The sequence below is a fragment of the Moschus berezovskii genome, chromosome 19 (assembly GCF_049115385.1).
Source record: "Moschus berezovskii isolate FMDL1 chromosome 19, NW_MosBer_1.0, whole genome shotgun sequence".
NCBI classification, from domain to species: Eukaryota; Metazoa; Chordata; class Mammalia; order Artiodactyla; family Moschidae; genus Moschus; species Moschus berezovskii.
In genome coordinates, this window is record NC_142478.1 from 40,002,430 (window position 1) to 40,030,026 (window position 27,597).

Below are 27,597 nucleotides of genomic sequence, written 5' to 3' on the forward strand. Positions count from 1 at the left end.
TGGAAAAGACTCTGATGCTGGGAAGGATTGGGGGCGGGAGGAGAAGGGGACGACCGAGAATGAGATGGCTGGATGGCATCACCAACTTGATGGATATGAGTTCTAGTGAACTCCGGGAGTTGGTGATGGACAGGGAGGCCTGGAGGGCTGTGATTCATGGGGTCACAAAGAGTCAGACACAACTGAGCGACTGAATTGAACTGAACTGAACAGAAGCAGAAGAGATTAAGAAGAAGTGGCAGGAATACACAGAAGATCTATACAGGAAAACTTTTAATGACCAAAATAACCATGATGGTTTGGTCAGATACCTAAGCTGGACATTGTGGAGTGTGAAGTCAAGAAGGTCTTAGGAAGCGTTACTATAAACAAAGCTAGTGAAGTTGATGAATTCCAGTTGAGCTATTTAAAATTTTAAAAGCTGATGCTGTTAAAGTGTTGCACCCAATATGCCTGCAATTTTGGAAAACTCAACAATGGCCTCAGGACTAAAAAAGGGCAGTTTTCATTCCAATCCCAAAGAAGAGCAATGTTAAAGAATGTTCAAACTACTCTGCAATTGTACTCATTTCTCATATTAGCAACAATATGATCAAAATTCTTCAAGTTAGGCTCTAGCAGTCGTGATGTGAGAAATTCCTGATGTACAAGCTGGATTTTGAAGAGTTAGAGGAACCAGAGATCAGATTGTCAATGTTCATTCAATCTTGGAGCAAGCAAGGTAATTCCAGAAAAACATCTACTTCTGTTTTATTGATTATGTTAAACTCCTTAACTGTGTGGATCACAACAAACTGGAAAGTTTTTAGAGATGAGAGTACCAGACTACTGTATCCTGACAAACCTGTATGTGGGTCAAGAAGTAACAGAATAGAAAAACTAAGTGCTTTAAAATTGGGAAAGGAGTAAGAAAAGGCTGTATATTGTCACTCAGTTTATTTAATTTATATCCAGAAGACATCATGTAAAATGCTAAGCTGGATGAATCATGAGCTTTAATAAAGATTGCTGGGAGAAATATCAGCTACCTCAGATATGCAGATGATACCACTCTAATGGCAGAAAGGAAAGAGGAACTAAAGAGCTTCTTGATGAGGGTCAAAGAGGAGAGTGAAAATTCTGGCTTGAAATTCAACATTCAAAAAACTAAGATCTTGAAATCTGGCCCCATCACTTCTAGGCAAATAGAAATGGAAAAGGTGGATGCAGTGACAGATTTATTTTCTTTAGCTCCAAAATCACTGTGGACAGTGACTGCATCCATGGAATTAAAAAGATACTTACTCCTTGGAAGAAAAGCTATGACAAACCTAGAGATGGTATTAAAAAACAGAGACATCACTTTGCCAGCAAAGTCCCATATAGTCAAAGCTATAGTTTTTCCAGTAGTCATGTAGAGATGTGAGAGTTGGACCATAAAGAAGGTTGAGTGCTGAAGAATTAATGATGCCAAATTGTGGTGTTGGAGAAGATTCTTGAGAGTCTGTTGGACAGCAAGAAGATCAAACAAGTCAATCCTAAAGGAAATCAGCCCTCAGTATTCATTAGAAGGACTGATGCTGAAGCCAGAGCTCCAATAATTTGGCCATCTGGTGGAAAGAGCCAACTCGTTGGAAAAGACCCTGATATTCAAAAAGATTGAAGACAAAAGAGGAAAGGGGTGGCAGAGAATGAGATGATTAGATAGCATCACTGACTCAATGAACATGAATTTGAGCAAACCCCAGGAGAGAGAGGAGGAGAGAGGAGCTTGGCATGCTACAGTCCATGCAGTTGCAAAAAGTGAGACAAGACTTAGAGACTGAATATCAACAATAATGACATTAACTTCCCATTTTTAAACTTAAAGAACATTTCATAAGTGTTTTCTTAGTCTTTTTGTTTTTATTTATTTTATCTAGCAAGTAGGATTTCATTAAGTCAAAGACCCAAAATTTTGATCACAGAAACAAAACTATCATTACCTGGAAAATTAGAAATATAAATTTGGGGTTCAATTCCGTATCTATTTAGTCAGAAACCCTAAACAAAAGGTTCAGTCTATTCTATGAATCTTCTCTAAGCCATTACAAGATGCCAAACTTCAAGAAGTATGACTTTAAATTTATTTTCCAAAATATACTAAATGCTTCAGAGACATCAGTTATTTAAAATAATATTCTATTGGAAAGCTTGGTTCAATAAATTCTATTTTTCTTATCTTTTGTTATAAACGTCTTTGAATATTTTCTCAAAAATTTTAGTTTAGTATTATAGTATAATTAATATAAAGTTGTTTTCAAGATTTGTTCCAATTTACACTGGTATCAAAAATATAAATTATTTCTTAAATTATACTTCTGATAGTGTTGGCCCTTTTTTAATTTCAATTTTCTTAAATTCCATTTACAATACTTGTATTATGAAAATAAAATACTGGGAGCTTTTATTTATAAAAACTAATAAATTGATTATTTAAATGCTCATTTGTCTATCTCTTCTTGTGAATATTAGTTTTTTTAAAATAGTAAATTAACTAACTTTTAAAAGGAGTTTTCGGAGAAGGCAACGGCAAGCCCCTCCAGTACTCTTGCCTAGAAAATCCCATGGATGGAGGAGCCTGGTAGGCTGCAGTCCGTAGGGTCGCTAAGGGTCAGACGCGACTGGGTGACTTCACTTTCACTTTTCACTTTCACACATTGGAGAAGGAAATGGCAACCCACTCCAGTGTTCTTGCCTGGAGAATCCCAGGGACGGGGGAGCCTGGTGGGCTTCCATCTATGGGGTCACACAGAGTCGGACACGACTGAAGTGACTTAGCAGCAGCAGCAGCAGCAAAAGGAGTTTTACATGTACTGAGACTTCTTTCAAGCGAAATGTACTTGATTTGCAATGTAATATTAGTTTCAGGTGCAGAGCATTGTGAAATTTAATTTCCATATTTATTTATATTAAGGTATTATCTAATTTACTCTCTGATGATGCTGTTTTTAAATATAATGTCCTATATATATATATGTATTCCAACTCTTATAATCTGTCTTACTCCTTGGAAGGAAAATTGTGACCAACCTAGACAGCATATTAGAAAGCAGAGATTACTTTGCCAACAAAGCTCCATCTAATCAAGGATATGGCTTTCCAGTAGTCATGTATGGATGTGAGAGTTGGATTATAAAGAAAGCTGAGCTGAAAATTGATGCTTTTGAACTGTGGTGTTGGAGAAGACTCTTGAGAGTCCCTTGGACTGCAAGGAGATCCAACCAGTCCATCCTAAATTAGATCACTCCTGGTTATTCATTGGAGGGACTGATGTTGAGGCTGAAACTCCAATACTTTGGCCACCTAATGCGAAGAACTGACTCATTTGAAAAGACCTTGATGCTGGGAAAGATTGAAGGCAGGAGGAGAAGGGGAAGACAGAGGATGAGGGGTAGGAAGAGAAGGTGACAACAGAGGATGAGATGGTTGGATGGCATCACCGACTCAATGGACATGAGTTTGGGTAAACTCCAGGAGCTGGTGATGGACAGGGAGGCCTAGAGTGCTGTGGTTCATGGGGTCACAAAGAGTCGGACATGACTGAGTGACTGAACTGAATGTCATTGTTTTGTTATTAATTTTATGTATGGATGATCTGTCCATTGATAAAAGATTGATAAAATATAAAGTCCCCTATAATTATTTTATTGTTGTCAATTTCTTCCTTTATTCCTGTTTATTGCTGCTTTATCTATTTAAGCACTCTTATATTAGTTGAATTTATATTTTAAAATGCTATACCTTCTTTTATTTATTTATTTTTATTATTTTTTTAATTTATTTATTTTAATTGGAGGCTAATTATTTTACATTATTGTATTGGTTTTGCCATACATTGACATGAATCTGCCCCGGGTGTACATGTGTTCCCCATCTTGAACCCCCTTTCCCACTTCCCTCCCCATCCCATCCCTCTGGTTCATCCCAGTACACCAACCCCGAACATCCCGTATCATGCATTGAATCTGGTCTGGCGACTCATTTCACATATGATAATATACATGTTTCAATGCCATTCTCCGAAATCATCCCACCCTTGCCCTCTCCCACAGAGTTCAAAAGACTGTTCTATACATCTGTGTCTCTTTTGCTGTCTCGTATACAGGGTTATCGTTATCATCTTTCTAAATTCCATATATATGCGTTCCGTTCCATTCTGTCGCTCAGTCATGTCCGACTCTTTGCGACCCCGTGGACTGTAGCCTACCAGGCTTCTCTGTCCATGGGATTCTCCAGGCAAGAATACTGGAGTGGGTTACCGTTTCCTTCTCCAGGGGATCTTCCCGACCCAGGGATTGAACCTGGGTCTCCCGCATTGGGGGCAGACGCTTATACCTCTGAGCCACCAGGGAAGCCCATATATATGCGTTAGTATACTGTATTGGTGTTTTTCTTTCTGGATTACTTCACTCCGTATAACAGGCTCCAGTTATCCACCTCATTAGAACTGATTCAAATGTATTCTTTTTAATTGCTGAGACCTGGGTTCCATCCCTGGTTTGGGAAGATCCCCTGGAGAAGGAAATGGCAACCCACTCCAGTATTCTTGCCTGGAGACTCCCATGGACTGAGGAGCCTGGTGGGCTACAGTCCACAGGGTGGCAAAGAGTCGGACATGGCTGAGTGACCACTTCCACTTTCACTTTAAAATAGAAAGCTTATCCAGTATATTTTTGTTTCCATTTCCATGGAATATATTTTTCCATACCTCACTTTCAGTTTTTTGGTGTCTTTAGCTCTAAATTGATTATCTTGTAAGCAGCATAGATGAGTCTTGTTTTTGCTGTTGTTGTCCTTTTTTAACTCAATCTGTTCTCCTTTATATTTTGATTGGATCATTTAGTCTATTGACATTTAAAGTGATTATTGATATGCATGTAATTATTATCATTTTGTTATTTATTTTCTGAATTTGTCTCTTTGTTGTTTGATGTTTTTCTCAGTGTTATATTTGTGTTCTGTTCTGTCTAGTTTTTGTATATTTATTTTTTTGTGTGTTTTTATTTATTGTAGGTTTTTGTTTTGTGATTACCATAAAGCTCATATATGTTGACCTATAACTATACTTGATTTACCCTGATAGACATTTAAATACAAATATGTTGTTAAACTTGTATATTTTTTATTCCCTACATTCATATTATACTTTTTGAGTTCATATTTTACTTCTTAATGTCTATCTCTGTTTATTGTAGCTATAGTTGATTTTATAACTTTGGTCTTTTAACTTTTACACTACATTATTTAAGTGCTAGATCCACAGCCTTTACTATGTACTTGACTTTTCTACTGGGGATTTTACCACCCTATTATTTCTTATTGCCTTTTCTTTTTCACTTAAAGGAGACTTCAATACTTCTTGCCAGGTCAGTTTAATATCGATCAATTCTTTTAGCATTTGCATGTCTAAGAAGTTCTTTACCTCTTCTTCAATTCTGAATGATAACCTTGCTGGGTAGAGCATCTTGGGTTACAGGTTTTTCCTTTCACCACTTTGAATATATGCCATTACATTCTTACCTGAAAAGTTTCTGCAGAGATATGAGCTGATAACTTTATTAGGACCCCCTTTTCTGTGACTCTTTGCTTTTCTCTTTGCCATTTATGATATATCTCTGTGGGTATTTTTGGGTTCATCTTGTTTTGGAACCCCTGTGCTTCCTGATCTGGATACCTGTTTCTTTCCTCAGGTTCAGAAAGTTTTCAGCCATAAGTACATCAAATAGCATAGGGCTGAATTTGGTGAGCCAAAACCAGAGGCAGACACAAGTCAGGGCATCTTCTTTGCTCCATAACTGTTACTGTCCTGATTGGGGCAATGTTGGGACCCAACAGGCTAAAGCAGGAGCTCTGAGGGATCTGGTTTCTCCTGGGTCCACTTTGATTTCGGATATGATCAGCACCTGAGTGCTTGGGGTTGCACTTCTGTGTTGACTTCACTTTTTCCCAGATATGCATACTTTTTTAGAGGCTGGCTTGGGGTTGCAAAGGTGGTGCCACACCACTGAACTGACCCTGCCCCCTCTCAAGTATGCATAGGCTGGCATGAGACTCATGAGCTGGCAATGACTGCTTTCACACTGGTCAGAGGCAGGGCTGGAGTCTACACTGGATCCTTTCCCTCCAAATGTTTGCACTTTCATTGACTAGTGGGGAATAGAAACAAGATGGGCTAGAGCAGGAGGCCATGCAGGCTGGGGATGGGCAGGAGAAGTCTTGGCAGACTGACCAGAACCTCAGGGAGTTTCAATCTGCTGCCTCCATGTAACCAGGAGTAAGTCTGTGTGAATATTCTTTAAGTGGAGAGTCTTAGTTTCTGACAGCCCTCTGGTAAGCCCCACTGGTTTTCAAACAAGCTAAGAGAGCTAACCTTCCTGTTGGACCCCTGGGCTGGTGTACCTAATATGTGGCTTGAATCCCTTGCTCCCCATGGAGAATTCCCCAAACCTATGATATCCATTCTTCTGTATTCTCAGATAGGGTTGTGGGTTCATGACTGATCCCTGCTCCTCCCTTCCTATCAGATGCTTTGTGGATCTTTGTTTATAGCCTTGGTGTAGAAGAGTTCTTCTGCTAGTCTCAGGTAGATTTCAGTAAGAGTCTTTCTAATGTATATTTAGTTTGGTGTGTTAGTGGTGGATGGTGAGCCCAGGTGCCTCCTAATCTGCTATCTTGATCGCTCCCTCACAAACTCTTTAATCTTGATAACCCTTTGAGGATATACTATAACCCCCATTTTTCAGATGAGGAAACCAAGTTATAGATGTGTTAGGTACCCAACCAAGGTATGGTTCTGTGGAGTGTAGACTCCTAGACTCCTCTGTTCATTGGATTTTTCCAGGCAAGAATACTGGAGTGGTTTGCCATTTCCTCCTCCAGGGGATTTTCCTGACTCAGGGATTGAAACCACATCTCCTTAATTGCAGGCAGATACTTTACCATTGAGTCACAGAGTTTACAACCTCTCAAAACTTTACTTTTTGCCATGTATGTGTCAGCAGTGGTAAATATATCTACACACATTTATGTATATGTGTATATGTGAATATATATATTATTCCTTGATAAACAAGTAACAACATAATAAAATTCTTCATGGTTTGTTCCTTTAGTCATGAAATACATCAGTGATTGCCAAGTGGCAAAGGTCAAAATGATCAGATGTTAGAACCCAAAAAGTTTTCAAGATACTTTTTCTTACTCCTATTCTCTCCTATTTCCCACTTTTCATACATACGTTTCCTTTCTCCCACCAGAATTCTGCTAATGTAAACAGTGGCATTTGTTAAATATTTCTATATGCCAGGACTGTGTGTCCTGTGGATCAGTACATGTACTACTTAGTGCAACTCTAGGAGATCATCTATACTATCAGCCTCGTATTATGGATGGGATAATTAACACAGGGAAGTAATTTTTCCAAGGGCATAAAGCTAATAATTGGCAGAAAATTTGAGTTCAGCAGTTTAAATTTAGAGCCCTTGTCCTTACGGACTGTAATACTCATTGAGTAGGGAGGTGAGAGCTCAAGGAGAAAAGTGAAAGAGGGGACAATGTCAAGGGTATTATTTTTTTTTGGGGGGGGTCTGTTTCTGATAAAAGCCTTTCTCTGAAGAACAACTAAACCCTGATTGTATTTCTCTTAGACTTATTTTTTTCCTAATCCCTTGAAACTTTGATATCAGCATATTATTTGAATACATAAATCTATAAATCCAAGTGATTTTCTCGTTTTTTTTTTTTTTTTGTCTACAGGGATCCTGATTCAGGATGGCTCTTTGGGATCTTGTGAAAACAAGTACTGTGGTTTGGGAAGGCACTGTGTTCTCAGCAGAGAGACAGGGCAGGCAGAATGTGCCTGTATGGACCTTTGCAATCGGCACTACAAACCTGTGTGTGGATCTGATGGGGAATTCTATGAAAACCACTGTGAGGTGCACAGAGCTGCTTGCCTGAAGAAACACAAGATCACCATTGTCCACAATGAAGACTGCTTCTTCAAAGGTAAATGCAGGGTGAGCCTAACGTGCCACCTTTCTCTATTTCTTCCTTCTTCTTAACTAATGCCCTTAAATTTAAACTCTAGCATCACTAACTGAAAGTCTCTAAAAAAAGAAAGAAATATGGGCTTAAAGACACTTGTGATTAGTAAGTGAATAGAAATTTGTATGTATACAATTCTGAATCTGTTATGAGAACAAAGCTGGCCAAAATATGACTCAAAATTTAATATAGCTTACAGCATTGCACCATATGGCTTCCCAATCATGGCAGTTTTCTTAGGGACACAGAGTGGCCAATTCAGTCAACAAGCCAATTCCACCCAGTGAAATGCACCTGGAGTGAAATTGAGAGAAGAGTGACTGCCAAGCCATCCTGTGATAACATCTCATTTCTTCCTGATTAAAAACGATGCCTTCAGTATGCACCACCTAATTCAAATTATACAGAACTGGTAATGCCCACTGAAATAACTATGAAGAACTCATGCTAAACTCAATTAGTAAATCTAAGATGACAATAATTTAAAATAAAAAGTTAGCAGTATTTACTTCCATGGTACTAAAAATCACTGGGAACTATTTATGGAAAAGTACTGCTGAATTAGTAATTTGACAAATTATTTTAACATGCTAGATAAATAAATCATTAAATATCTTTAAAGCCTTTCATTTATTTATAAATGTATTTCTTATTTATTTATACTAGAAAGAATATTTATTTATGAATAGTCATAACCCAGACTGAAATTTTGAAATGTTAATTATATAGAACTTCCATGATTCAAAAAGGTCCATGATCAATGTGATTTCTTATCTTAAATGGGTTCCACTTCCCAAACTCTCAGAGTGCTGCCAAAGTAGTTTTACACTTAAAAGCTTGTGTGATATTTTAATTATTAGCTTAAATTTATAGTATCACACAATGTTGCTCATGTACCCATTGATAACTTTTTTTTTTCTTTACAAACTTCACTGAAGAAGTATTCAAATGCATTGAGATGGAAGGGTCTGTAGTCGTTGTGCTACTAGAGGTCCTTTCATATAAATGAGACAAACCGTAAGAATAGTTTCTTTAAAAAGTGAACTCTGTGCATTTTGAATACACAATTGATATTAGATTATTTCTTTTACAGAAAGAATATCTGATCTATTTTATAGAGAGCTAAAATGAATTGTATTAATATTTTTCTTTAATCTTCATAAAAGAGTTTTTCTCTGTCAGTTTCAATTGAAATGAAAGTGAAAATTTTAGTATTCCACAGACACATGATACAGAGCTGTATAAATAATATGCAATTAAGTTAACTTAGAATCATTGAAGTTCTGTCTAACTGACAACCAGCAATTGATAATATGGAAACAATGAAATTAAATATCATGAGGTGAGAAAAAATCTGCTATATTTAATATTCAGCTTTATTACTGGAAGCTTAAGCATAATACTACTCAATATGTAAATCGACATGGAAATAAATGAACTGGATATAACCAGGAATGTTGCCTTCCTTATGAGTTACTTTGTTAAACAATGGTTTGAAAAGCTTTTGTTCTTCAGACTATACTAAGCATATTTATTCTATCTATGATTGCTTCAAAATTTATTGTCATCATACTTAGTATTACAATTTAATTTATATTAACTGGGTGAGTTACCAGGTGTTAATACATTACCTAGGTCTCAGAATTTGTCAGTCTTCTGTTTGTTGATTTGTTTTGGTTTTTTGCCATATATATATATATATATATAAAACTCATAATAATAACTCATGGGATTGCACAGAGTTGGATACGACTGAAGTGACTTAGCAGTAGCATAACGCATAATATAACTTTATTTCAACAGAAAGGAAGTAAATAACCTATAATAAAATAATAAATTGCTTGTGCTATTAGTGCACAATTGACCAAATTTTGGACATAAGAAAGATTCCATGGAGCGGGAGGCCTAATATCATGATGACTAAAATTAATTCTTATAATTATGGATTATATTTTCTGTGCAATTTCAGCAATTTATATTGTTTCAAATAATGACCTAAAGGAAGGAGCAAGTCAAAATATGTTCAATGACTGCTAACAACTCATATTTAATTATTTTCAAATAGAAAAATATCAAAACAAAATTCCTCCTTAAAATATTTATTACTATTATTTTGTTAATTTATTTTTGTATTGAAGGATACTTGCTTTACAGAATTTTGTTGGCTTTTCTGTAAGCCTCAACATGAATCAGCCCTAGGTATACATATATCTCCTCCCTTTTGAGCATTCCTCCCATTTCCTGCCCCATCCCACCCCTTTAGATTGATACAGAGACCCTGTTTGAGTTTCCTGAGTTATACTGCAAATTCCCATTGGCTCTCTGTAAATAAATTCCTCAGTAACCATTTTTCTAGATTCCATATATGCATTAGAATATGATATTTATCTTTGACTCACTTCACTCTGTATAATAGGCTCTAGATTCATTAGAACTGACTCAAATGCATTCCTTTTTATGGCCGAGTAATATTCCATTGTGTGTATGTACCACAACTTCTTTATCCATTCATCTGTTGATGGACATTTAGGTTGATTCCATGTTCTAGCTATTGTAAATCGTGCTGCAATGAACAATGGGATACATGTGTCTCTAAAAAATTTTATTACTTTTAGGTTTAATAAAAAGTGATTATGAACAATTTATAGGAATCAACAAACAAAACCCTATAAGCCAAATCCAGGTTGCTGCTGCTGCTGCTGCTAAGTCACTTCAATCGTGTCCGACTCTGTGTGACCCCATAGACGGAAGCCCACCTGTTTATTTTTTAAGCAGTTTTATTGGAACACTGCCACACTATCAGTTTATGAATTTTTGTTGTTTGTTTAAGATACAAAAGGAAAATTGAGTCTTTACAACAGGGACAGCATGGCCTGAAATGACTAAAACATGCATTATCTGGACCTTTACAGTAACAGTTTTTAACTTCTGATTTAAAAAATATACAGGTGTCTTAAAATTAATTTTAAACATATTTGAAGATATTTACTATTTTATCTCCTTGGTTATGGTGGTGAGTAAAGGGACCTGCATGCGTTCTAAAATTGAACACATGTACCCAAAGACAAATGCATAGAAATGAAACAGAAAATCTGAGTAAGGTCAGTGGATGGTGTCAAAGTTGGAATTTTGGTTATTATATTGTACTATAGTTCTATAAAATATTCAGTTCAGTTAAGTCTCTCAGTCATGACCGACTCTCCACGACCCTATGAATGACAGCAAGCCAGGCCTCCCTGTCCATCACCAACTCCCGGAGTACACTCAAACTCATGTCCATAGAGTCGGTGATGCCATCCAGCCATCTCATTCTCAGTCGTCCCCTTCTCCTCCCGCCCCCAACCCTTCCCACCATCAGAGTCTTTTCCAGTGAGTCAACTCATTGCGTGAGGTGGCCAAAGTATTGCAGTTTCAGCTTTAGCATCAGTCCCTCCAATGAACACCCAGGATCGATCTTGCTTAGAATGGACTGGTTGGATCTCTGTGCAGTCCAAGGGACTCTCAAGAGTCTTTTCCAGCACCACAGTTCAAAAGCATCAATTCTTCGGCGATCAGCTTTCTTCACAGTCCAACTCTCACATCCATACATGACCACGGGAAAAACCATAGCCTTGACTAGATGGACCTTTGTTGGCAAAGTAATGTCTCTGCTTTTTAATATACTATCAAGGTTGGTCATAACTTTCCTTCCAAGGAGTAAGCATCTTTTAATTTCATGGCTGCAATCAGCATCCGCAGTGATTTTGGAGCCCAAAAAAATAAAGTCTGACACTGTTTCCACTGTTTTTCCATCTGTTTCCCATGAAATGATGGGACCAGATGCCATGATCTTAGTTTTCTGAATGTTGAGCTTCAAGCCAACCTTTTCACTCTCCTCTTTCACTTTCATCAAGAGGCTTTTGAGTTCCTCTTCACTTTCTGCCATAAGGGTGGTGTCATCTGCATATCTGAGGTGATTGATATTTTTCCCAGCAATCTTGATTCCAGCTTGTGCTTCTTCCAGCCCAGTGTTCCTCATGATGTACTCTGCATATAAGTTAAATAAGCAAGGTGACAAGATACAGCCTTGACGTACTCCTTTCCCTATTTGGAACCAGTCTGTTGTTCCATGTACAGTTCTGACTGTTGCTTCCTGACCTGCATACAGGTTTCTCAAGAGGCAAGTCAGGTAGTCTGGTATTCCCATCTCTTTCAGAATGTTCCACAGTTGATTGTGATCCAGTCAAAGGCTTTGGCATAGTCAATGAAGCAGAAATAGATGCTTTTCTGGAACTCTCTTGCTTTCTCCGTGGTCCAGCGGATGTTGGCAATTTGATCTCTTGTTATGATTATACAGTGGAAGTGAGAAATAGATTTAAGGGACTAGATCTGATAGAGTGCCTGATGAACTCTTGATGGAGGTTCGTGACATTGTACAGGAGACAGGTACCAAGACAATCCCCATGGAAAAGAAATGCAAAAAAGCAAAATGGCTGTCTGAGGAGGACTTACAAATAGATGTGAAAAGAAGAGAAGCAAAAATCAAAGGAGAAAAGGAAAGATATAAGCATCTGAATGCAGAATTCCAAAGAATAGCAAGGAGAGATAAGAAAGCCTTCCTCAGTGATCAATGCAAAGAAATAGAGGAAAACAACAGAATAGGAAAAACAAGAGATCTCTTCAAGAAAATTAGAGATTCCAAGGGAACATTTCATGCAAAGAAGGGCTCAATAAAGGACAGAAATTGTATGGACCTAACAGAAGCAGAAGATATTAAGACGAGGTGGCAAGAATACACAGAAGAAAAGTACAAAAAAGATCTTCACGACCAAGATAGTCACGATAACGTGATCACTGACCTAGAGCCAGACATCTTGGAATGTGAAGTCAAGTGGGCCTTAGAAAGCATCACTACGAACAAAGCTAGTGGAGGTGATGGAATTCCAGTGGAGCTATTTCAAATCTTGAAAGATGATGCTGTGAAAGTGCTGCACTCAATATGCCAGCAAATTTGGAAAACTCAGCAGTGGCCACAGGACTGGAAAAGGTCAGTCTCCAAAGAATGCTCAAACTACCGCACAATTGCACTCATCTCACACGCTAGTAAAGTCATGCTCAAAATTCTCCAAGCCAGGCTTCAGCAATATGTGAACCGTGAACTCCCAGATGTTCAAGCAGGTTTTAGAAAAGGCAGAGGCACCAGAGATCTATAAAACATTACCATCAGTAAAAATGAGCAAAGGATGCATGAAATCTCTCTGAATTATTTTTGACAACTGCAAACAACTCTATAATTATCTCAAAATAAAAGAGTTTAATTTAAAAAGTACTGAAAAGTAATAACAACAACTTTTTAAAAAGTTAAATAAAGGAGGGTTTGCAATATTAATTATTTGAACTTTAAGCAAAGTCTTATTTCACATATTGAATTTATCAAATTCATGTTTGGCATTTGCATTTAAGCCTGTATATTTATTCATTATTTTAAAACTAAGGTTCAAGTCCAGATTAAGAAACATTTATATCTATATTTATATCTCTATGTCAATACATATAAAAGTGAAAGTGTTAGCCACTCAGTCATGTCTGACTTTTTGCTGCCACATAGACTCTAATCTGCCAGGCTTCTCTGTTCATGGGATTCTCCATCTAAGAATACTAGAGTGGGTAGCCCATTCCCTCCTCCAGGGCATCTTCCCCCGCCCAGGGATTGAATACAGTCTCCAGCACTGCAGGCAGATTCTTTACCTTCTGAACTACCAGAGAAGCCCCATCTAAACTACACCTACATATATATATTATTCCCATTGTTTGTTTTAAATGTTTAAATGCCTCCTTGGTATACTCTACTCAGCATTACTGCTGCTAAGTCGCTTCTGTCGTGTCCGACTCTGTGCGACCCCATAGACAGCAGCCGACCAGGCTCCGCCATCCCTGGGATTCTCCAGGCAAGAAAACTGGAGTGGGTTGCCATTTCCTTCTCCAATAAGTGAAAAGTGAAAGTGAAGTTGCTCAGTCGTGTCCGACTAGTAGCAACCCCATGGACTGCAGCCCACCAGGCTCCTCTGTCCATGCGATTTTCTAGGCAAGAGTACTGGAGTGGCTTGCCATTGCCTTCTCCGACTCAGCATTACTACTGGCTGGTAAATATAGACATGAACTCACAGAGAATTTTCTTTAGTGATTAATGATTTTTGAGACCAGATAAAACAGACATCTGTGAACATGAATTTTTCTAATTTATTTCTACTCACATTTATTTGATTATGAAGAAACTGTCTATAATAGGATATAGAACATTATAGTGATAGTGAGTCTCTCAGTCATGTCCGACTCGTTACAACCCCATGGACTGCACGAATACTGGAGTGAGTAGCCATTCCCTTTCCCCACAGGATCCCAACCCAGGTCTCCCGCATTGCAGGTGGTTTCTTTACCATCTGAGCCACTAGGGAATATTGGCATCAAATTCTTTTATGATAATGCTAACTATAGAACTTAACATTCCATTTTATATAATGCCCACTAATAACTGTCATGAGAGTTTTGCCTTAATTTCCCATCCCCCAGCCCCAGATGGCTTTCTAACTGCTGCAGTACACATAACATGTGTCTACACATAACAAAAACTCCTCTCACTTCAATACCAGATCAGTTTGGCATACTAAGCAGAATTTACACACTCAGAATTTAGTGGTAAGCTGGAGTAAGAAACTCAAGATATAACCTATGCTAAGAAGAGTACGGAATTAACCTTTTATGAGAAAATCAATCGAACAGAAACTCTTTTGCCATTTACTCTGTGAGAATAAAACTGCCATAAAGGCAAATGTTCTGTGCACTTAAACGTGCATCACAAACAATAACAACTTGGGAAATATGCTTTTTTATACCTCTGCGTGCGCGATTTGAATGAAATCTGACATGGTGTCTTTTTCTTTGGTATAATCTAGAGAGACATTCACATTTCATTCGGCTAACCGATTAACTGGTCAATTCTCTTACTGATTGTTATTATTTTTTAAGGCAGAATTTAGAGAACTGAGGCTAGAAAACTAGGCTGCCAACGACATTTTAAAATATATATGTCTTGTGCTAATATACCTGGGCTCTTAGATTTACTTTCTTTGGAAGGAGGGATAAGGCATCTGTGTAAAGGTTTTGTTTTAAATTGAAACAGTCTTATATGCCATTTCTTGAAAAATAATTATGTTGATGAATATATCAACTTTTGGAAAAGAGTACCCAGATGTTGGTTTGTTTGCTCTGTTCTGTTCTGCTTTGCTTTTAGTCAGTATTAGCTAAGTGAAATTACAGATTGGTGGTGAAATTAATAACTTGGACAAAATACTGACACTCAGAAGTTTTAATTCCTCTGAATGCATCCTGTACCCACAACCTCAAAACTAATTTTATTAATCCCCTGAATTTCAGTAGGGGTATATTAAAATTTTCTGATTTTATTACAAAATCATTTGAGTGTCCTATTTTGCACTGAATTTTAATCAATGTTAAGAATATAATTTTGTGTCACTTTCCTCCCTAATTAAACTTTGAACTGCAGAATCCTCTGTATAAACCAATATATAACATATATTAGGAATCATACAGTGTACACTCATAAGTTCACTATTTGTTAATAAAATTATACTAATTTTTTCTCCTCTCATTTTTGAAAGCTCTGTAAAGGGTTTTGTGGTGGCTCAGAGGTTAAAGCTTCTGCCTCCAATGCGGGAGACCCGGGTTCGATCCCTGGGTTGGGAAGATCCCCTGGAGAAGGAAACGGTAACCCACTCCAGTATTCTTGCCTGGAGAATCCCATGGACGGAGAAGCCTGGTAGGCTACAGTCCACGGGGTCGCAAAGAGTCGGACACGACTGAGCGATGGAACGGAACGGAACGGAAACATTAAACATTGTGTGTGTTTATCTTCCACTTATAGATAATAGATATGTGATAGATTTTACATAAATATGAAAACTACACCAAAAGAGTGGGATTTAAATATTAGGACCACCCAACAAATGTATTAAAATATTATCAGTGAGAAATATCAGGTATTGTGTCAAAACACTTTCCAACTACTAGATTATTAATTCATTTTAATAACAAACCAGAAGGCACAAAACCTAAGATTTTTAAAATGGCTGCCAACATTCACACAGTAAGTTAAGGCAGGGATTAAGAACTTTGGGCTCTCTTTTAGTACACATATATTTCAAACATTTCTATTTGAGTCTATAATACTATAATAGCTTACTTCTCTTGGCTTTTTAAAAATTTACTTTCTATAGTAATTTGTATTTGAATATTTTACATTATTGAGAATCAATATTTCCCACTGTGGTATTTGTAAGGATTAAATAATGCATTTAACACAGTTCTTGGGCAATAGAAGAACTCAATAAGAGATAATTACTGTGTTTAAGACTGAAACTTCAACAACTGTTAACATTTGATTGCAATACATTTTCACACTTGAATCTAAAAAGCCACACATACTTTCTTTTAGGTTTATATTGGGTTACAGTGTTGCATAAAAAGCCTCTGGTCAAGTTATTACAGATCCAAATTTGCCAGATCATAATATGATAGACAAATTGATGGTAATATTTCCCAATTGTAGATAAGACTACTTAAAGAAAAAAATAACTGTCTCAAGTTCAGAAACATATTTATTATCAGTTTTTTGATTGTAATTGAAAATCGATCCAGTCATCTTTCTCACTGATTTACCATAGGCTTATTTTGCCTAAAGTACATGATAAATAAAATGTGATTTTGCTCTTCTACTCTCCATGAGAACATATTATTAGTTCAAATAATTTTGCTTCCATTTTGTGGCTGTTTAAATATATTGGTTATTACCTGTCATTGACACCTTCACTTATGGTGTTTATTTTCTTAATACACAATCTCAAATGTGCTGTTCCTGCAAGTTACAAAGTGAAGAACATTTTTGCAGCTTTTATGTTTCAATGTAACCGATTTTTCATTCTTGATATTTCTTTACAAAAACCAGATGGTGAAAAACTTTCCATTGATTACATTCAGCATATGTAATTGGGGATAAAATGTTCTATAAAATGCAGTTGAAATTTTTTCTCCATTAGTTTGATCTATATTTCATTTTTAAAAATCCTCTCTGAGAGAGTGCCTATAGATATTTCAGACACCATTTGAAAGCTTATTAATAATAAAAATTTAAAGCCAAGTGGGAAAAGTGAGAAGTTTCAATGTGATTAGCATCTAGATAGCTATGTAAAAACAAATTTGGAGAAAATCACATTGAATAAAAAAGACCTAGCTTTTTCCGGAACAATGAAAATGGCATAGAAATTAGCCATATTGTTCTTTTGATACTGATTAAGCAAAGTGGAACATTCTGAAAGAGATGGGAATCCCAGACCACCTGACCTGCCTCTTGAGAAACCTGTATGCAGGTCAGGAAGCAACAGTTAGAACCGGTCATGGAACAACAGACTGGTTCCAAATAGGAAAAGGAGTGCGTCAAGGTTGTATATTGTCACCTTGCTTATTTAACTTATATGCAGAGTACATCATGAGGAACGCTGGGCTGGAAGAAGCACAAGCTGGAATCAAGATTGCTGGGAGAAATATCAATAACCTCAGATATGCAGATGACACTACCCTTATGGCAGAAAGTGAAGAGGAACTCAAAAGCCTCTTGATGAAAGTGAAAGAGGAGAGTGAAAAGGTTGGCTTGAAGCTCAACATTCAGAAAACAAAGATCATGGCATCTGGTCCCATCACTTCATGGGAAATAGATGGAAAAACAGTGGAAACAGTGTCAGACTTTGTTTTTTTGGGCTCCAAAATCACTGCAGATGCTGATTGCAGCCATGAAATTAAAAGACGCTTGCTCCTTGGAAGGAAAGTTATGACCAACCTTGATAGTATATTAAAAAGCAGAGACATTACTTTGCCGACCAAGGTCCGTCTAGTCAAGGCAATGGTTTTTCCCGTGGTCATGTATGGATGTGAGAGTTGGACTGTGAAGAAAGCTGATCGCCGAAGAATCGATGCTTTTGAACTGTGGTGTTGGAGAAGACTCTTGAGAATCCCTTATACTGCAAGGAGATCCAACCAGTCCATTCTAAAGGAGATCAATCCTGGATGTTCATTGGAGGGACTGATGCTAAAGCTGAAACTCCAATACTTTGGCCACCTCATGAGACGAGTTGACTCACTGGAAAAGACTCTGATGCTGGGAAAGGTTGGGGGCGGGAGGAGAAGGGGACGACGGAGAATGAGATGGCTGGATGGCATCACCGACTCTGTGGACATGAGTTTGAGTGAACTTCGGGAGTTGGTGATGGACAGGGAGGCCTGGCGTGCTGTGATTCATGGGGTCGCGGAGAGTCGGACACGACTGAGCGACTGAACTGAACTGAACTGAAGCAAAGTGTAAGGAAATTCTTCAACTAGAAAAAAAAAAAAGAAATTCTTCAACTCGAATATTAAATACTTAAGTTAATTTGATGCAATAATAAGCAAATCTAATCATTTTGATTTTTACTTAAGATATCTCATCATCCAGCTCTAAATTATGTATCAATTTCTTGTTTGTTATAGAACTTAGTTTACTGAGTGTTGTGTGTTCAGACAGATGTGACACATTTCATGTGTCCCCTTATGTTTTTCCCATCAATGTGTAAATTCCTTTTTGTTTGTATCATGTTTTTCTAAAGGTACATCTTGAAATCAAGACGTGAGTTGTGATTACATTTTGTCAGTACTTTGTCTTCTTGACATATCTAAAGAATTCACAAATGGATTCTTAAGTTTTTGAATGGGTTTAACAAGCAGACCATGCTGAAGTGAAATCCACAAAGTGTAGAAAGACTACTGAACTAAAATTTATTATTTTAGATAATAATCAGATAATAAATAAATCATGGATAAACAACAAAGTCACCACATCGCACAGGTAACTCTATTCAATATCCTATGGTAATCCATAATGGAGAAAATGTGAAAAAGAATGTATGTGTATAATTGAATTGCTTTGGTGTATAGAAGAAATTAACACAACTATGCAAATCAACTATACATCAACAAAATAAAGTTTAAAATAATAATAAATAAATAAATTTTGTATATGTCTTGGATAAGGTATTCATCTCCAAATTTCTTTAGAATTAAAATTAAAAAACAAATAACATAAATAAAAGCCAGCCACAGATTGGCCTAAACATACAACATTGTGATAATACTAGATTTCTAAATGGAAATTTTCACTTGTCATATTTCTATTATAAATCAGTAGTTATTTTCAAAAATTTATAATAATTTAACACAATCATATAACATAAAAAGTGGTAATATATAAATTCAAATGTCTGTTGCTGCTTTGACAGTTTATTTCCAATGATTCAGGATGTTAGGTACTAAATAGTTCTTTCTTTGATAAGCATCATTTATTTTAACAGTATTCCATTGACTCAAATGTACACAGGTGGATGTGTGGAAATATATTTGAGTAACACTTAAGGATGAAGGTAACACATTAATTACTGTTAGGTGATAGAACCAGGAGGAAGATAACAATTTGGCAAGGCGCCAAATCAAAATTTACGATTGAGGTCAATAATGAATCAAGAATATTGGTGGATTCATATAAAAATAAGTAAAATAGTTTCATTTGTACAACAGTTAAGTAGAAAATATTTTTCAAGATTTTACATAAAATGGTCCAGTGTTTTAGATTAGATTAGAAAGAACCCGTCTGCCAACGTAGGAGCTGTTAGAGATGTGGGTTCTATCTCCGGGTTGGGAAGATATCTATGAGGATGAGGAATTGGCAACCCACTTCATATTCTTGCCTTGAGAATCCCAGGGACAGAGGAACCCAGCAGGCCACAGTTCATAGGGTCTCACAGAGTTGGATACAACTCAGCAGACACCCAGGATTCATTATTATGGAGAAGCAAGGTGGAAGTCAAGAGGTCAATTATGACCTTACCACAGGGGTCTGAGAGAGAGAGATGATAGTGGTTTGAATCAAGATGAGAGACGTGCCAGTGGTTAAAGGTATCAGACTGTTTGAAATAATTTGTAGTGGATTGGACATAGGATTTACAGAAATTAAAGAAATAAGCTAAGCAAACAAACAATGTGAAAAGTCATTTACTGAAGTGTAAAACACTGGGGACTCAAATTTGGAAATGTATGTGAGCAGTATAAACACGCACACACAGCACACACACACACACATTTAAAGAAAATTAAATTCGAATTCCTTTTAGACAGCAAGGGAACATGCCATTTATGCAATTGGTTATAAATCTGCAAATCAAGGAAGATTTTAGATCACTAGCCATACATTTAAGACTCATAAGTGACAAGACCAAACAACTCTATAGTAGGGATAAAATAGACAATGGATGAGCACACACTGGGGAGCAAGAGAACTGAGGACAGAACCTAATTGTACTTCAACCTTCAAATGAAGAAAATCAAAGGAGACAAACACATAGCCAGTGGCAATGCAGGAGGAAAAACTAAAGGGTGCAGATACACAGAAGCTAAGTAAGAATGATTTTTGTAGAGGCCAGAATGATGAGCTGAATTACATGTGGCTGAGATCAAGGCTAATGAGGATTGATAAATGACCACAGATTTGGAAAGAATAAAGCCATGGTTGACTTTGGTAAGAATTGATAAGAGAGAAATAGGAGCTGCAAAAGTGATAGTGCAAATACAGAAGCTCACTGAAAAAGTGTTTCTCTACAGAGGAGAAGAGATATCAGAAATCCAAGTAGAAATTCTCTATTTCTCTGTCTCTACCATCAACAGATGATGACTAAGGAGACATGTCAGTGGGGGTAGTGAAATGGAGAGGGAAATTTATAGGGCAAGTGGAAGAGGGGTGATTGCCAGAGTAGAGCCCTTGGATCAGTTAGAGAGAATAGGACCCAGTGCAACAGGGACACATGACAGTATGGATTCTTTATCATTAACCAGAATGAACAGAAGAACAGACCCTTTCTGGGGCAGGTAGCTGGACTTATTTCATACTATAGAAGTGTGTGGGTCTCATCTGATTGCTTATAATTTCTCAAGACATGAAGCATCAATTAAAATTGAGAAGAAAGAAAGCTTTAGAAATTTGAGAACAAAGAAAAAAAGTTTGTGAATAAACAAGGAAAAAGAAAAGACTAGGGGATATCAGAGGATGTCCAGTAGTGCTGACAACTCTTGTGATATATTTGCTTATAAATTTAAAGTGAGATTACTCTTTCATGACTGCACATTTTTCTGCAGATATAACCAGCTTTTAGAATGGGCACTGAGAAGATAAGGAATTGGATTAAACCACGATTTTAATTTTCCAGGGAAAGAATTATATAGGAGGGAAGAGTCCGAAGCCATATTTTCACCTCTCTCAGGGACAATATGATGATATTATCTGTGCTTTATTGTGCATACCCGCTCCAGTATCCAGAGCTCTCCCAATGAGAGCTGTCTTTTGCCTCAACTTATGTTTGGACCAAAATGGATTCTCAACTATCTCTACATCCTGGAAAATGCATTACATATTTTGAGTTAACTTCTTAATGCTAACATTCAGTATACATTTGTGCCTCTTAGTTAAAACTTCCAGTGATTGAATCTGTGTAGACTAGTTAGCCAAGATATACCTTTCCAAAGTATTTGGAAAGCATATAAGTCTACAATAGTCATTTTACTTCAATGGCTTTTCATCTTTCTGATAATTAGCAGCCACCAGGATGGAAACATTACACAAAATATTTTTTATTTAGGAAAAAAGAACTATTGACAGATAACTCTTAAAAATAGACAATAGTGGGCAATCATCTTGACATATATTTAAGATAATAACATTTTATTATTCATTCCATAGGCAAGCTGTGAGTCAGTGTTATTGAGAACAGTTCATTGTGCCGAGAATGCACTTTGACCAATGAAATTGCTTTATTTGTTAAGCAAATAATTGAAAGCTTTAGACAGCAAAACATTTTCTATCTCTCATGCCTTTATTTAAACATTTCTTTTATTCTATATGTTTCAATCAATCTGGCTCCTAATCATGTTGGAATATAGCTTGACTCAAGTTGGATGTTTCTAGGATTTTTGGCATTTAACTCACTTTTTGAAGCAGTTTTTTCCTGAAGAAAGGAAGAAAGGACTAATAAAAACTGGGAAAGATGTACAAGCATTTGATTAATCTAATTAAACTTTAGTGTAATTAATTGATGGAACAATATTGCATATGCTTGGTTAAATTTATAAATGTTCACAGTGTCAAATGTTTGTCAAAAGACTTCAGATACTAATTAATGAAAATATGTACAGAAATAAGATACATGCCTATGTATGGATAGGTTTGCATGAGCAAATACCATTTTTGGACCATTTGCTGATGACCATTTATTATCACCTAATTCTGTGGCTGACCCATTTTAAAGGCACTAGGCAAAGATGAAGATGACACAGTTCTTACTTTTGCCAACTGAACTGAGATGAGTGGCTTGGTTATTCAATAAGTGCCTAGCAATAATTTTCCCCATTGCCAAAATAATCTCATCACATTATATTAGATTAACATCTGTACTTGATAGTCAGATACATTGAAATCATTCTGTGTCAAAATAAACCTATCTAACTTTTAAGTGATTCAATTTTTATACATGTGTTACCTTACATCTAAACATTATTTATGGAATATATATTATTTTCTCTTGGCAGTTTATTGTTACTGGGTGTGGGGTCCAAATTAAAAGGACAGGAAGGATGCTTAGAACAATGTTCAAAAAGAAATGACAATCACATTCAGAAAACAGTAACAGGGAAGTTATACCTCAGAAGACATGTTTTAAGAACTAATTCCGCCTTCTCATCCAGCATGTTAATTCATTCAGCTTTGAAAGTTATTGTCTATTGTTTTCATGAGGATGGAGTGGTCCTTTGTAAGAATTCACCATCTTCAGCCTTGTTCTGTCCCCTTCTTCATCCTTGGAGACTGGTCATTCACTTCACTTTCAGGTGAGTACCAGTACAAGTGTAGTGATGCATCCTGTGCTACAGCTCATGCATGCATGCACAAACCCAGACAATTTAATGTCCTCTGTGTATTGCATGGCCTGTTTTGACTACCTGGGGTGGATTCATGTCAATGTATGGCAAAACCAACCAATATAATATTGTAAAATAATTAGCCTCCAATAAAAAAAAATTTAAAAAAAGGAATATTACAGGAAGGAGACTGATATTTAGATCTACTCATGTGCATTGTATCTATCTGGTCATTGGACATCCATCTACCCTGCAACAAGCACAGTACATTTGCCTTAAGCTCTATCTTTGAGTGGAGTTTTTATGCCTTATCAAAATCCATAATTCATTTTTGGATCCCCAGATTTACTTATTTTCAAAACAAATATGTAGGTGTAAATACTTTGGCCACCTCATGCAACGAGTTGACTCACTGGAAAAGACTCTGATGCTGGGAGGGATTGGGGGCGGGAGGAGAAGGGGACGACAGAGAATGAGATGGCTGGATGGCATCACCGACTCAATGGACATGAGTTTGAGTGAACTCTGGGAGTTGGTGATGGACAGGGAGGCCTGGCATGCTGTGATTCATGGGGTCGCAAAGAGTTGTACACGACTGAGTGACTGAACTGAACTGAAGTTAATATATAGACAATAAAACTTACCATTGCTTAATTTTCACTTGAGAGATACTAACAGATCCACATCGAGTGACTGCACTTTTGGTGATATAAAAACAAACATGTAAGTTGGTGTGGGGTGTGTTTTCCAATACTCAGAATAATAACTATGGCATTTAGCTATACTGACAGTACACAAAGCTTATGAGTGGTGTGTAGGATTTAATTAAATTTATGTCAAAATTACTTTTAAATCCCAGAGAAAAATATGCTTGAATAATATAGCACATATTTTGGCCTTTAAAAATCTTAGCAAGTAGAAACATTTACATGACACATTGGCACAATCTCCAAGAGCTCAGAAACAGCCCATACACAACATAGCAACAGCTTTGTTCGTTAATTCTGCAGTAAACCTGCACACCGACTCCTGTGTAAATTTGTCACTCTTGCGTCTACATCTACAGGAAGCAGCGGGTGTGGAGTTTCATTTAAGCATATTTTTAAATATATGAAAACAGGATAATGTCATGCCCTTCTATGGCGTTCCAATTATTTCATCATCAAAATACTATTCAAAATAAATTAATGACTAATCAAAAATCTTATCTGGACATCCAGACACTATCTCACAAGCAGTAGAGAGCAGAATGTTGGTATATTTGACTCCAGGCCATTCTAAACTTAGGCATTTTACTTGCAGATATAGAAAATGGTTTGCTACTCAGAGGAAAAGTCTCTTTTCACCTCAAGCTGCTGCTTTAGCCTCCCTGCCCTCCTCCCACCCCACCTCTCTAGGTTGTCACAAAGTTGCAGGCTGAGCTCCCTGAATCATACAGCAACTTCCCAATAGCTATCTATTTTACATATGATAATATATATATTTCAATGCTACTGTCTCAATTCATCCCATCCTCTTCCTCCCCTGCTGTGTCCACAAGTTCATTCTCTATGTCTGATTCTTAAGAAAAGCCCAAGACGACCAAACTGTCAAGTGCATAAAAATCAGGCTCTATTTCAACCTATTTCCAATCGAACTAGGTGAATAAATGAACCTGAGCTAGAGCCATTTACTTCATCAAAAACTCATCTTCTTTTTACTAAAGCACTTGACCCAAAGGGCTTTGTTTTTGTCTTCTCCCACTATCCTCTTTCCACTTTTGAAAGCTGGGCAGTCCTCTCACGGAACCATCAGCAACTAGTAATAAAGAAGGAACCCTGATTGTTATTAATGATATCAGTGAGCATTCATAGGATTTTGCTCTGGTTGGTTTCTTGCCATTTCTTTGGGTACTTAGATAGGTCTCATAATCAGAACACTCAGATCCCTTTTCCATTCTTCTATAATAAAATCTTTTATATGAACCTAGAAGTCTAGAAATTTTGACTCTTTGATCTTACCACAGGTTACACAGGTTGGGCTCTGATTTCAGAGTTCATGTGCCAAAATCATAGGTTAAAACGTTGTCCAAAAGTGGGTCTCCCAGAAGATTCCAGGCTCAGCTACATTCTGTGTCTGAAGAAACTTGTCCATTCTCCTTTTCTGTTTGGTTGCACTTTGGTTACTCAGTGTTTTCTCTGGCCAGTGAATCTTAGCCAGGACTCTGCCAGCCCACACCACCAAGTTTTCCTCATTTTGAGCATTGGGGGAAAAATTAAAGGCTTCATTTCTACCTACCAGTGCAATCCCAGAGCCTTCACATCAACACAAAAAATAGCATCTTGTTGGTTTTTTTGCTTATCTAAGTCATACATATTCATGAATTTTCATTATCATCTTCTCTCAAAGTAAATGTGTCTTATTTGCTTTATACTCTTATTCTACAAAGAGGTCATTCAAAGAACTCTTTCCAGGGCATGGAACATCTGGGATGGGGAATAATATCTCCAAGAAAACATGCAGATTTCAGTTATTCCTGACCAAGCACCCCCATGGACACAAATAGATTAGCATTGTAGGTTTATTTTCTTGTCCATCAAAATTTCCATATTTATGTCTAATATAAATTATTAAAAAACTTTATAAGGAACTATAATGTGAAGGAACATATCCTGTAAATGAAAATCACTTAAGAAAAAGGTAAATTTTTTCACAATTAAAAAAGTGAATTTTTATATATTGCATTTGTTAAGTCACAATACCACTTTACTGCCTGTTCCTGTCATAAGTGTGAGTGAAATTCACTCAGTCGTGTCTGACTCTTTGTGACCCCCTGGACTATACAGTCCTTGGAATTCTCCAGGCCAGAATACTGGAGTGGGTAGCCTTTCCCTTCCCCAGAGAATCTTTGCAACCCAGGGATTGAACACAGATCTCCCAGATTGCAGGCAGATTATTTATCAGCTGAGCCACAAGGGAAACCCAAGAATACTGGAGTGGGTAGCCTACTCCTTCTCCAGGGGATCTTCCCAACCCAGGAATTGAACTGGGGTCTCCTGCATTGCAGGCAGATTCTTTACACACTGAGCTATCAGGGAAGCCCATTCCTGTCAGAAGCCTATGATAATTTCATAATAGTAGGTAAGAACTAAGTAATTAAGGTGCACATTTTGAGATATTAATATATATGTATATATACATACACATGGGAGCATCACTATGAACAAAGCTAGTGGAGGTGATGGAATTCCAGCTGAGCTATATCAAATCCTAAAAGATGATACTGTGAAAGTGCAGCATGCAATATGCCAGCAAATTTGAAAAACTCAACAGTGGCCACAGGACTGGAAAAAGTCAGCTTTCATTCCAGTCCCAAAGAAGGGCAATGAAAAATAATGTTCAGACTACCTCACAACTGCACTCATTTCTCATGCTAGCAAAGTAATGCACAAAATTCTCCAAGCTAGGCTTCAATAGAATGTGAACCAAGAGCTTCCAGATGTTCAAGCTGGATGTTCAAGACAGAGGAACCAGAGATCAAATTGCCAACCTCTGTTGGATCATAGAAAAAGCAAGAGAATTCCAGAAAAATATCTACTTCTGCTATGCTAAAGCCTTTGATTCTGTGGATCACAAAAAACTGTGGAAAATTCTTCAAGAGTTGGGAATACCAGACCACCTTACCTGCCTTCTGAGAAACCTGTATTCAGGTCAAGAAGCACAGTTAGAACAAGACATGGAACAACGGACTGGTTCAGAAGTGGGAAAGGAGTACATCAAGGCTGTATATTGTCACCCTGCTTATTTAATTTATATGCAGAGTACATCATGAGAAATGCCAGGCTGGATGAAGAACAAGCTGGAATCAAGATTGCTGGGACAAATATCCACAACCTCAGATATGCATATGATACCACCCTTATGGCAGAAAGCAAAGAGGAACAAAAGAGCCTCTTGATGAAGGTGAAAGAAGAGAGTGAATAAGCTGGGTTAAAACCCAACATTCAAAAAACTGAGCTCATGGCATCCCGTCCCATCACTTCTTCGGAAATAGATTGGCAAACAATGGAAACAGTGACAGACTTTATTTTTTTTGGGTTCCAAAATCACTGCAGATGGTGACTTCGGCCATGAAATTAAAAGACACTACTTGGAAGAAAAGCTATGACAAACATAGGTAGCATATTAAAAAACAGAGACATGACTTTGCTGATATAGCTCTGTCTAGTCAAAGCTATGGTTTTTCCAGTTGTCATTTATAGATGTGATAGTTGAGCCATAAAAGAAGGCTGAGCACTAAAGAATTGATGCTTTTGACCTGTGGTGTTGGAGAAGACTCTTGAGAGACCTTTGGATCACAAGGAGATCAAACCAGTCAATCCTAAAGAAATCAGCCTCATTGGAAGGACTGAGGCTGAAGCTGAAGTGCCAATTCTTTTGTCATCTGATGTGAAGAGCCAACTCATTAGAAAAGACCATGACACTGGGAAAGATTGAAGTCAGGATGAGAAGGAG

General features: G+C 37.1%; 1 protein-coding gene across 3 annotated transcripts in view; it reads left to right on the forward strand.

Annotated features, from left to right (window-relative positions):
- The window catches only part of FSTL5 (follistatin like 5), an 882,948-nt gene that overhangs the window by 257,694 nt on the left and 597,657 nt on the right, over nt 1-27,597 (forward strand). For all 3 annotated transcript variants that reach the window (XM_055405237.2, XM_088827832.1, XM_088827833.1), the window contains exon 3: nt 7,777-8,025. In XM_055405237.2, coding sequence (XP_055261212.1) covers nt 7,777-8,025 — 249 coding nt within the window. The remainder of the gene's footprint in view (nt 1-7,776; nt 8,026-27,597) is intronic.